This window comes from Eutrema salsugineum, unplaced genomic scaffold (genome assembly GCF_000478725.1).
Source record: "Eutrema salsugineum unplaced genomic scaffold, Eutsalg1_0 scaffold_15, whole genome shotgun sequence".
NCBI lineage: Eukaryota > Viridiplantae > Streptophyta > Magnoliopsida > Brassicales > Brassicaceae > Eutrema > Eutrema salsugineum.
The window spans coordinates 6,349,876-6,363,541 of NW_006256867.1; the positions used below are offsets into that span (position 1 = coordinate 6,349,876).

Consider the following 13,666-nt stretch of genomic DNA (forward strand, 5'->3'; position numbering starts at 1 on the left):
TTGTTGAAGTGAAAAATCCACATTTAACCAATCCACTCTAAAGTAGAAATTTTTGAGAGAAGGTTAAATGAGACCATTGTGTTCATATGATGTTTGGAACATCGATTTGTAAAGTCGGTAATGACAATTTATCACCCTAGATCATGGAACTTGCTTCCGAATAATCCTACTAGACCAATACAATATCGAAATGTCTTTGTGTCTATATTCTGAAATCCAACATAGAACGGTTTCATTGAAGAAAGAGATAAAGAAAAGGAGTTTCAATTTGACATTGTAACAATCTCAATAAGCAAAATATCAAATAAATTACTACTACAACAATTGTTTACCCGCAAAGATAATAGATCCATAAAGAAGTAAGAAAACAAACCCAAACTCAATAGAAGATACAATGAAGTTTCAAAAAGATTCAATAAACCTCTTAAAACCCCCTTTGTACCTATCAATCACTATGTAAAATCATAACTTAACCATAACTTAAACGTAGACGAACAACTACAAGCAAAAAAAAAGTCTTTCCAAAAAATCATCCTCTAACCCTTTAGCTCTTATTCCCTGAAACGCATTCTTGAACAAGAATCAAGATCTCTTCTCAATCTTGAGTTTCTTTTCCAGCAACTTCACTTTCCCTCTCAACCAAAAGCTTCCCAGCTTCCTCATCACTCTCTTGAACCTTCTTTTGCGCATCTTTAGCCTTCAAAGCCTGAAGCTTGCAATGATTATAATACCCAACACCCAAAAACGCAAGCCCATAACCAAACAGATTCAACGGCGTGACCGTATCCTTAATCACAGACCACGAAAACGCAATCAAGAGCCAGTCTTTAACCACACCAGCCACATTCATGGTCAAAGCTGAAGTCTTCCCAACGAGGAGGAACACAGCGAGATTCAAAGCAAAAGCACAAACCGAATTCGTTCCGAAAACAACGAAATCGAAATGGAAACTCGACGTATCCCTCAGAATCGGGAACTCAACGAACATCCAAGGAACAGAGAGGAAAGCCATACAACAAGGAGCAACGTAATACAAAGAAGTGATCGGATTAAGATTGATTCCTTTAGAAGTAAGCAAGATCTGAATCAGAACCAACCTCGTAGCTTCGAAAGCAACAGCTCCGAGCTGAAGAACAACACCCCAGACATCGAATTTCGCTTCGCCGTAAGCAGCGATCGCTACACCGAATGAGATCGAGAGCATGTTCGTCATGGTCTGAGATTTGAAAGTCTCCTTCTTTAGCAAAACCCCGATCGAGTAAACGGCGACGGGCATTAGGGCTTTGAGCATCTGGATAAAGGAGACGGAGAGGTAGATGTAGGCCGAGTTCGATAACCAGAGGGAGAGTGAGTACAACGCGCCGATGGGGACGACGGATCTGAGGTAAGTCTCGCGAGACATGGAGACTGGCTCGACGATTTTGAAGACTTTGATGAGAATTACGGCTAAGGAAGAGCAAAAAGCCATGTGAATCATGGTGAGTGTGATTGGGTATGGCCAATTGTAGAGCTTTTTGTCGAGGATGTATTTGTTGTAGACGATTACGGTGAAGCTGAGGAAGATCCAGATTGCGACGTATGTGTAAGAGAGGATGATCTTCTTTAACACTCCGTCGCTTAATGCGCGACCTTTCCCCATGTTTTTGGTGGTGGGTTTTTGGTTTTGGGTCGCCGGAGGAGGTGGAGGTGGTGGCGGTGCGCAGGTTAAGCAGAGCTGCGCAAGATAGAAGAGAGACTCTCTCTCTCTCTGCCTCTCTGTTTCTCTTATGTCAATGTTTGGGTTTTGGGGTTGAGAAGACTTTTAGTTGGTCTAATGTAGGGGAAGGGCTTACGTGACGTGGCGAAAAGGTGCTTGGTTATTTGACGATTGGCTTATGGTGGGACCCGTATTTAGTTCTTTGTTTTTTTATATAGTTTATACCTAAGTTTAAAATTTTGGTTTGTTTTTCCCCAAGTCGTTAAATTATGAAATAATGTGGAAAATATTTTGTTTTTGAGCTCTTTTTCGTTGCTTACGTTTTGTTATTCGAATTACGAAACTGTCCATTTTGTTTACTGTTTCCTTAATGTTGCGGAAAGCTCACAGAAAGGAACCTGTAATTCTACCTTGACTAATTTTTTTTTTTTTTTTCTACAACCCAACTATTACATCATATTTGGCGCGTTAAGGAATTGGTCCGAAAACTATCCTCAGCTAACTCATTATGAATGATTTGGGAGAAAATACTGTCTCTTGCTCGAGCTCCTTTTGCAAGACTATCTGCTCGGACATTTGAACTTCTGGCGATATGTAATAGATTGAAATCCAAAAAGCTTTCCCGAAGAATACGAAGGGCTTCCAGCTCTGATGAAAAAGATGACCAATCCGATGGAGATTCATACATGCTTACCAAATCTGAACAATCGGTCTGAAAGTGAACGGATAAGATTTGTCTCTCTATCACACAAGACATAGCCCATAACAGACTCACCAATTCGACATGGAGGGCCGATAGGCTTCTACGGCAGCCCTGTAGGCCAAAGATCTCACCACCCCTCTCATCCTTTAGATTCCATCCGAGCCCACTTACCAGGTCATTACTTATCCAGGAAGCATCGACCTGACACAGCGGTAACCTCTCGACATCGGGTAGAGGACTCCGGAGCAAAGTAGTGAGTGGCGCCTCATCTGGTTCGTCCTCTACTTCTTCTGGTTGGTTTGCAATCTTCCAACTTTCTGCTTCAACCTTGGCGTGGATCAAGGTATCTACTGGGGAAATTTCTTTCCCGTTGTAGATCTTGTCGTTCCTCGCTTTCCAAATGTACCACAAGATCCAAGGATAAAAGTCTTTTTGAGGATCTGTCATGCCTAACTCTTTTGTTTTCCAAAAGAGAAAGCTCATATTTTGGTAAATAGAAGTAATCGGGAAGAGACCCGGAAGGGACGGAAAGTCCGATAACGCCCAGACTTGTAAAGCCGGGGGACATAAAAACAAAAGATGGTTAATAGATTCTTCAGGATTCCCACAGCGGGGACAACTCTTATATGTTCTCATATGCCTGTAGGTTAGGTTTTGGCAAGTAGCAATACATCCTGATAAAGCTTGCCACATAAAATGCTTCATTTTTCCAGGCGTCCGTATTTTCCAGACATAGCTTTGAAGGGCTGTGATACTCGGTTCTCTCACGACATCAAAATTCTGTTCAAAGTTTGATTTCCTAATCAGGTCATATCCGGATTTAATCGTGTATATTCCTGATTTAGTATGGTTCCACGCAAATCCATCAAGGGTACGGTTCCTACTAGGTCTCAACCCAAGGATAAGAGAGACATCTTCAGGTTGGAAAAATTCTCTTAGAAGAGGCTCATCCCATTGCTTCGTATCTTGACGGATAAAGGAGTAAACTAACACTCCTGGGTCCTGAAGTCCGATTTGGGGGGTTGCTCTTGGTGGACGGGCCCTGGCATCGGGGATCCAAGGCTCACTCCACACCCTCGTATTTAGTCTCGACCCTATCGTCTTCCTTAGTCCCATTTTGAGATACGGTTTTGCGGCCAACATACTCCTCCATCCATAGGATGGTGAGTAGACATTTCGATCCTCTAACGGATCTGATTGTCGATAATATCTTCCTCTTAGCACCCGAGCCAGAAGAGATGAAGGATACTGAATGAGTCTCCATAGTTGCTTCGCTAGCAAAGCTAGATTAAAATCATTTAGATCTCTAAAGCCAAGGCCTCCCATGTCCTGTGGAATGCAAATCTTGTCTCAGGCAATCCAGTGGATTCTGCTGCTAGTTTGTTTTGAACTCCACCAAAAATTGGAAATGGCGCTCCGAAGTTTGTCTGTAACCCCTTTAGGAAGGAGTAAACAAGACATGACGTAAGTGGGGACGGCTTGAGCCACTGATTTAATCTGATTCTCTTTTCCACCCTTGGAAAGAAGTCTTGCGGACCAATTATTAACACGATTACTAAGGCGTTCATGAACAAAAGAAAAGACCTTATTCTTTGATCCACAGATTTGCTCAGGTAGGCCTAGGTACATGCCCATGCCGCCTTCTGTAGAAATACCTATGGTATTTTTAACACTTCGTTTGAGATCTGGGTCCACTCTATCTCCAAACATGATGAATGATTTCCCCAGATTAAGTTGTTGTCCCGATGCCATTCCATAAGTGTTTATGATTTGAAGAATCTCCGCTCCTTGATGGATATCCGCTTTACAGAAAAAAAGGCTATCATCAGCAAAGAGAAGGTGGGAAACTGGGGGACTTGCTTGAGCTATTTTCAGCCCAGAGATTCGCTCCTCTTCCTCTGCTCCCTTGAGGAGCGAAATAAGGCCTTCTGTGCACAGAATAAAGAGGAAGGGGGAGAGAGGGTCCCCTTGCCTTAAGCCCCTTGACGGTTTGATATTACCTTTAGGTTCTCCATTAATAAGGACCTGGTATGAAACTGATGAGATGCAAAACATCAGTAAACTGACCCATCTCGATGAATATCCTAACTTGATTAGGAGAGCTTCAATGAAACTCCATTCAATTCGGTCATATGCTTTGGTCATATCTGTCTTGATAGCCATAAAATGTTCTCTACAATTTGTGTTGGTTCGGAGTGCGTGAAAATTTTCTTGCGCTAACAGAATATTATCTGTAATAAGTCGTCTAGCCATGAAGGCCGATTGTGTTTCTGAAATGATGTTTGGCAGTGTCTTTTTGAGTCGTTTGCATAAAAGCTTGGAGATGATCTTGTAACTGACGTTACACAGGCTGATTGGGCGAAATTCCCCCATTGCTCTAGGTTTGTTTATTTTTGGGATTAGACAAATATTGGTCTGGTTAAGTTTAGGATCAAAAGTTCCGGAGCTGAAAAAGTTTTTAACCAGTTTAACAATATCTTGGCGAATAAAAGGCCAGAACTTTTGGTAAAATTTGCTTGTCATACCATCAGGACCAGAAGCTTTATCCGGGTTAATATCGAAAAGCGCATCTTTAATTTCTTTCTCCGACGGATCCTTCAAAAGTAATTGATTTGTATTATCTGAGACTTTCTCGGTAATAAACCGGAGAGAATTTTCTGGGTCTGAGGGGATAGACGAGGAGAAAAGGTCTTGAAAATATGTAGAGGCCACTTTTTCTATTCCTCTCGCATTTTCCACCAAATGTCCGTTACTATCCTTAAGGGAGACGATGCGGTTCCTGGCTCTCCTTTGTTTAGTAAGGGCATGGAAGAATTTTGTGTTCTTATCACCGTCTTTGTGCCATTTCTCTCGAATCTTCTGTTGCCAGAACATTTCTTCTTCCCTGAGGGCAGCACAAAGTTTCCTCCTGATGTCTTCAATCTCTTCTAGTGTTGTATTATCATCATCTTGGGCTAAGTCCAATTGGTTTTTTAATTCTTCGATCATTTTTTCCGAGTTAGTCGGAGAGAATTTCTTCCAAATAGAGATGTTTTTCCGGCATTGTGCAACCTTTTGATGAAAATCTCGACGTGAGATTTCATTAAAGGTGCCCCACCTGGAAATGACTGTCTCTTTAAAACCAGGCTTTCCGATCCATCTCTTATCAAATCGAAATGATTTTTTCTTCCTTATGTTGTCAAATTTTATCATAGCTAGGACTGGTCGATGATCTGATCCCCAAAGTTTCATATACTCCGCAGAAGAGTGAGAAAATTTTGAAAGCCATTCTTCATTTCCAAGAGCTCTGTCTAAACGACATTTGACTTTGCCAGACCGTCTTCTTCCAACCCAGGAAAATGAATTTCCTTTGTACGGGAAGTCAAGCATTCCACAATTATCAAGCATAGTCCGGAAAGGAATAAATGAGTATTCAGGTCTTCTCCGACCTCCTCGTTTCTCATGATTTCTGGTAATCTCATTAAAATCTCCTATCAAAATCAGGCTTCTTTTCTGGTAGTACTCATCCTTGTTAGACGTTCCCAAACATTTTCTCGATTTTTTATAACCGGATCACCATAGACGAAAGTCATAAAAATTTTATGTCCGTCTAGACTTGATTCAACATCAATCAAATGCTCATCAGAATAGAGAATAGAGACCGTAGGTTCATCCATATAAAACAGGACTAAACCGCCGCTTCGACCTCTAGGTTCAACAGTGAAAACATGGTCATATCCAAAATGAACTTGCATGTCTTGCAGAAGATAACGATTATTTTTGGTCTCCGACAAAAATAGAAACCTCGGTTGAAAACATTTGTAAAGTTCTTCTAAATGATCTTTAAGTCAGATCCGAACCAGCTCTTTGACAATTCCATCCGATGATATTCATTTTGGACAGTAATTTCGGATTTTTAATTTACTTGGTTTTACCCAGATTAGGCTTGGCATATCAATTATTTAAAACTTATGTTTTAGCTAAAAACAGGTTTTAAACTTTTATCAGATACAATGTTTCTTGGGCTTAGTCCAGAATTGAATTAGGTCCATCAGATTTGAACTTGATCAAATGTTTTTTTTTTTTCTTTCTTTCTTTTCCTTGCCGCCGATGAGAGTCTCCACCGCCACAACGAGCAAGACCGGCGAGCTAAGAGGCGGATTTTGACGAGATCGAAAACCAAATCGTTGGAGGAAAACAAAGATTGCTGACGGAGAGCTTCAGATGTCCATAGGAGTTGTCAGGAAACTCTAGATCTGGGATCACCATTCTTTTCTCTTCAGCAAGCGTCGCCGCAAATCATTCAAATTAATTGATGCAGTTGGAATTTTCCTTCAAAGAGCAAGTCTTTTGTGAGATGAGTTGAGGACAACTTAGCATAAAGCTAGATATCTTTGGGTCTTTGATTCTCAATCTTTGACACACCATAAAAAAACTTCCCAAAACAGGAGAGATCTTCAGGTTTGGCATCAACAGGTCTTCAATCTTTAGAGGAGAACAACGATTTCCTTCATCAGAGAAAGGAGATTTCTGGTATTGATGCAAGGCTCGATGATTAAGAAGGATAACCGGATCTCTTCATCTGGCGATGCTAGACAACGACGGAGAGGGGCTAGATCTGGTGGCTGAGGAGAGGGGGCTAGATCTGGTGGCCGCAGAAGTCCACGGGTATCCGACGGGTCAGGGATCTGGTGGATCTAGATGATTCACAGAAACCCTCACCATCGCTGGTTTCTGAGAAAGTAGAGAAGAAGTCGCGAATCGGTAAACAAAAAAAGTAACCGGCGACCTGATAATCGATGGCCACTCCACGACGGTGTGATTTTGCAGAGGAAGGAAGGGCTACTTTAATCACTTAATCTTATGAGAACGAACACGCGACGACGAGTTAAAATGGCAAGATTGGATATAATGAGGACCAGATCTCTACCTTGACTAATTTAAATTTTAAATATTTTGGCAATAGCTTTTTTATTTAATTTAGTACAAATTATTAAATTTGTACTTTTTGTCGGTGAAGTTCATACTGAGGACTTGATTGGTATAGTTTTTTTTGGTATAATTCAGAGAGTACTAAATATTTTATCATCCAATCCACTCTTGTTAATAAAAAAATTCAACAGAGTATTTGAAAGTTCTAACTGCCTTTATATGCCCTTTCCCTCTTTTCTTGGAGATGGAGTTTTTTTTTGCAACATATTAACTTCTAAAATATTTTCTAGAAACAAATACTTCTAAAATTTAATTTATTTGGTCAAGAAATATCAAATCACTCACAGCTTTTTCAATTACTTAAAAATGCGCTAAAAAACATAGTGCTTCTCATGTTTACCGCTACTGCAAATACTATCAGTTGTTAGGGCTAGAATTATTATCCGGTATCCGGTATCTGATCTGCTATCCGGTCATATCCGATCCGTAAAAATTGAATATCCGTGTAGTTCAGATCTGGATCCGGATAGTAAAATTAAGTATTCAGTTATTTTGGATACGGATCCGGATAATAGAAAATTTCGAAATCGGATATTCGTTATTCGTTATCCATTTATTAAGTATTTATTTATTTTGATAATATTTATTAAAATTTATATTTCATGATTATCTTCTATTTCAGATTGTGAGAAAAAAAACATTAAAATGAATAACATATGGATACGAAGATAAATTAACTTCTTTATTACTATTTTCTCTTTTGCTATGTAAACTTTTAAACTTTGTGCTATTTGAATGCTACTTGAATGTTTTTTAATTTTTGGTATTTATAATTTTTGCTATGTTGATACATTTTAAATTTTTAACTATATATATGATCTCATTTTAATTTTTAAAAATTGAAGTTTTTTTTAAATCAACGAAACCGGATATCCGATCGGATATCTGTAATATTTGGTTCAAACCGGATATCCAGAGTTTTTGGATCCGAATCCAGATAGTAAAATTGATTATCCGGTGAAAACGATTCCGGATCCGGATACCTTAAAAAATCCGGATATCCGGCTCTGTTCTAATCCTATCAGTTGTACCATTTAAGCCTTCATTCTTCAAATTTCTGAAACAACTAGTATTATTGACAGTTACAGTGACTAACCATAATTGAAATCACAGTTAATATACTTAAACCTTCTTTTTCCAATCCTTATAAATTTTTGTTTTTCTTGTAAACAAACAACTCGGTTATTTATATATGCGATGATGCATAAAGTTTCTCAATTATCGATTAACCCGTTATTTATGTTGTATCCTGAAACAGTTGTTTGACTATTTTTTTCCTAAACTCTTTCAGTTTTCAAATTTGCTAAACTTCCGTAATGAAAAGATTTGTAAACTCCTTTAATTTCACGTTGCCTTAAAGTGATTACGAAACCTTACAGCTATTAGTAGGGACTAATTAAAAGGAAACTTGTAACGAAGAAATGCAAAGTAATGCAAAGTAAATAAAGGGAAGACTAGGGAGAGTAACGCTGAAACAATTAGTCAACGTTTAGGACAAGAGCGCGTGAATCGCACACTCTTACACATGGCAACAGTTTCGCTACGTCCCTCTTACGTTGTAATTTGGTGCAATGGTGCTTTTGTAGTTGTCGTAACGTTTGGTGGGTTGATTCAGGTCGAGACAGAAAATCTTTTTTTTTTTGTTAAAAAGAGACAGAAAATCTTATCTTTCGCTCGCCTCATAACTTACTATAAATTTGGTTATGGTTATGGAATTATTGATTATTCTGCTAAACGCTTTTGTCAACAAATTTAAATTTTGTTAAAAAAAAAATATTTTTCTTTTAGAAAAACAATTTCTAGTTTTGAAAATTTTTTAAAATAACCATGCATGGTTACTATATTGGTAACTTGCAGAATGACAGAATGACAGAATGACATAATAATTTTTTCGAAAAGAAATAATCTGCTTAAAACTTGTTTACCGCAATGACTTTTATTTTGTATTTTATCTATACTATTATTTGCGAAGTCAAAAATCTTATGTGTCGTCTTCAGAGCGATTTGCTTATGTGTCTTATTAAAATTTATATATATGTCGTTTCCTTAGTTCTGATAAGATGATCATTAATCGTACGTGTCAATATATGTGATATGGCTTTTTAATCGATTATGAGCCATCAAATTTTTTAATAGGCTAGCGGTTTATTCTCTACTGAATCTGTAAATGGGCTACCAACAAAGAAATTCTAAACCCTAAAGTATCTATCCTACACTATATATATCGTTATTGTTTACCTATGTTTTTCACATACAACAACTAGACTCACCATTCTCTTAAGTCTATTTCCTCTTCTTAATTGTAGCGTCTTTTATATTTTCTTGTTCGTAAAGAGATGTTAATCTCTGTATTCATAGCTTCTTTTTTAAAATTATATCGTGCTTCTTTGTATAGATAGACTACTCTCTTATGTTCGATCTTTGTATATATATCTTCTTTATTTTTTCAAATATATAAATTAACCTCAGTTTCTTTATTTTTTTCTTAAACCTAGAGTTCATCCTGCAAAATATAGTTGATTGACTCAATCTTTTGGAATCATATCTTCCAATGAAATCTAACAGGTGATTGTAAATAATAATTGTGATTAATTGAAAAACAATTAATGGAGTTATTTACTCTACAGAGGTATTGATTTCAAATTTAAAACCATATTAAATATTTCATAACAACTATAAGACCTATCTCTTGAACGGCAGTATAGATTTCTAAATTTTTGCAACTCAAATTTTATTATCTAGGTCTTTTACTTCCTAAGAATTGCTTTATTTATGCTTGGTTTTTATTATTTAGGTTTAACATTTTATTATTCACAAACACATTATTCAATATAATCTATTCCAAAGGATTATTATTTCAAAGATTTCTTCTATACAATAAACTACTTAATGATTAAACCTTTTATTTAAAGATAACTGCCTTTTAGCATATTTAAATTTAATGTCTGCATGTTTGCATATAGAAAACGTTTATATAAATATACTAAACACATTCCACTTATTTATTTGTGTAACCAGCACGATAACATATAAATACGCTTCAAGTAAAACAACAATAATATCCTATATAAACAAATTAATCATTCACATAAAACTGTTCCAACGAGATCTGTTTATAATTTGCAATATAATTTAAATTATACTATATTTCAAATAAATTATTAAAGATAATTATAAAAATTAACTCATAATCTATAATTTCAATCTATATTATTATTTGCGAGACCAAAAATTTGATGTGTCATCACCATAGCGATTGTCCTACGTGTCTATATTATTATTTGCGAGGTCAAAAATCTGATGTGTCATCACCACAGCGATTGTCCTACGTGTCATTAATAAAAAAAATTATGTGTTATTTTAATTAGTTTTGATAGGTTAATTATTTATCGTACGTGTAAATAAATATCCATGACATGACTTTCTTCAATCTATGGGCCAGCGATTTTGTTAATGGACCAGCGATCTTGAACTTCGTTTTAGCCATCGATATATGGGCCACCGATGTAGAAATAAATACTAACCTAAACCCTAGCGTATCCATCGTGCTATATATATCATATTGGTTTTCATATTTCTTTACATATAACATACGTCTACTAAGTTTAAGCATTTAAAACAAAATTCACCTTTTAAAAAAAATGATCATAGCATTTAAAAATAAAAATGTCCACCTCATGATCATTTTTTAAAAAAAAATCGTCCATACAATATCCACTATTATTTATGCATATTCCTAATTACAATGTAACCTACTATCTTTGTATCATTGATACTTTGCTGGTTCTGTAATTTATCTCTCGCCTTACAATCACTACAAGAAAACACCTCATTTACAACGACCATATTCGTTGTAAATGAGTTTTTGCATCGATTTTACGACGAAAATCAAATCGTCGTTAATCGATCGTCGTAAATCCAATTTCATCGTAAAATCGTCGTAAATTAGCGACGATTTTACGATGATTTTTAATATTTTTAATTTTTAATTTTTTAAATTTTTTACAACGAATTTACAACGATTTTTAATATTTTATTTATGTTTAATTATTATTTTTACAAAGAATTTACAACGATTTTTATTATTTTTCCGGCGATGGTGGCTCCGGCGGTGGTGGCTCCTCCGGCGGTGGTGGTTCCTCCGGTGGCGGTGGTGGCTCCTCCGGCGGTGGTGGCTCCTCCGGCAATGGTGGTTCCTCCAGCGGTGGTGGTTGCTCCGGCGGTGGTGGTGGCTCCTCCGGCGGTGGTGGTGGCTCCTCCGGCGGTGGTGGCTCCTCCGGCGGCGGCGGTGGTGGCTCCGACGATGATGATGATGATTCCAGCGGTGAAGATAGATTGTTGAACTTGTTATATAATAGTGTTGAGTTTGTTATATATATATATATTGTAAGAAATTTTGTCAAACTACAGATGTGAGACTTTTGTAATTTTGATTAACGATGAATTTACATCGATTTTAGGATGAATCGTTGTAATTTCGTTGTTAATTTAAAAAACAAATAAAATAAAATTTTACAACAAATTTACATCGAATCGTCGGTAATTCTTTGGTAACTTTGAATAAATTATATATGATCATACTGTAATAAATTATACATACACTTTTTATATGAAAATTTAATAAATCAACATAAAATTTATATAAAGTAAACATAAAATAATAATATTTTAGAACTTATAAATAATAGTAGTTAGGAGAAAAGATTTTTTTTAATAATAAAAAACTTGCAATAATTTTTTAAAATGTTTTTTATTTAAAAAAGAATTTGTTGTAACAACGTTTATTTTTTAATTAAATAAAATTAAGATTCGTTGTAAATTTACAACGATTTTACAACGAATCATTTTACAACAAATTAACGACGAATTCGTTGTTAATTCGTCGTAAAGTTGCAACGAAAAGAAATCGTTGTAAAAATTCGTTGGTAATCTTGTGTTTTCTTGTAGTGAATGGAATCGTCAAGTAAATATAAATTTATGTTTTTATTTCAGTTCGTGCTTTAAATAGTTTTTCAGATTCTAGAGGTTTTTCTATTGTGAATCTGTTGCCTAATAGTTAGTTGCTTCAAAACTTTTATGAATTTTCTGTAGCGACTAGCAATCGTCCCCTTCATGATCCTCAGACTTTTCCGTATCATCTGCCTCCATCTGCCTCCAACTGTAACCCTAACAATGGTGAAGCTTACTGCTTAAGGGTTTTATGGCACGTCATTCGCAGTCCATGTTCTTATATTGATATAAGAACAATTAAATGGTGTTGTCCACCTTACTTTCAAAGATGCATGTTATGTTTTAGGTTTAATTCACGATCATAGCCTACTTTCAAAGCTTTCTATTCAAAGATGCATGGGGTTCCCGCTGCTCTCTTAAAATGAGGTACACTGCTTTGTTACATGCAGGTTCTATGATGAATTCCTTTTGTGTATATAGATCCATTCAATTTTTTTAGTATAAGTTTCGTCAATTATTTGCATTATCTTTGAATTTCTTTTCTTTAATTATATTATTTTAACAATTTCTTAAAATTTTCGTTATGTTCTGCCCGGTTTCGGTTTGAGAGGCTTATTATTTGAGACTTTTATTGGATGTTGTTAGGTATTTTTATTGAAAGTTGTTAGTCTTGGTGCTCACGCTTATATATAGATGATATCCAGTAGCTAAGGATTTGTGTACTTAGTGGTTTGTATGTTCGGTTGGTAATTTTTTGTTTGGGTCTTTGAATTTGGTTTGGTATTATTTTTCGGTCGGTTAGATTGATATTTGGTGCGTGTTGATTATATATTTGTGGTTTAATGATTACACTATCACATATATATATATATATATAATTGTAATGTAGTTTTTAGTCAAGATTCTTCTTTTTCCATTTTTACGAGTTTATTTTTTTCAAAATCATAAATTTATTCATTGATTTTTTGTGGTGTTTATGAATTCTAATATGTCTATGGTTTTGTTAGATATGATTGTTATTGTTTACCTAAGCTCTGAAAATTAATATTAATTATATAATTCATGCATATGTTATGATCAAAGTAAACAATGTATATCCTGGGCTGTTTAACTATGCTCTGAAAATTAGTATTTATTATATAATCTAATAAGAAGATGAAGACGAGCGATGAAGTCGGAGGGTACGAAGATGATGAAAACATAGAAGACAAAGTAGAAGAAAAAATGGAAAAAGAAGTTGTAGAGGAAGAGGAGAAAAAAGATAAATCAAAATATAAAGAAGAAGATGATAAGAACTAAAGAAAAAGAAGAACATAAATTTGAATAATACAGGTGGGTTTCCACAA

The 13,666-nt window shown here is 35.8% G+C and overlaps 1 protein-coding gene across 1 annotated transcript; it reads right to left on the reverse strand.

The window, feature by feature from the left end:
• Positions 1–248: 248 nt before the first annotated feature.
• LOC18022244 (probable sugar phosphate/phosphate translocator At2g25520) lies at positions 249–1,774 on the reverse strand. The gene has a single exon (XM_006405125.2). It carries the CDS (start codon positions 1,637–1,639, stop codon positions 596–598), a length of 1,044 nt encoding a protein of 347 aa, XP_006405188.1. The 5' UTR covers positions 1,640–1,774; the 3' UTR covers positions 249–595.
• Positions 1,775–13,666: the final 11,892 nt, after the last annotated feature.

What these genes read in the sequence shown, in the direction of transcription:
- LOC18022244 (XM_006405125.2), bottom strand. Translation starts at nt 1,639, where the DNA reads ATGGGGAAAGGTCGCGCATTAAGCGACGGAGTGTTAAAGAAGATCATC.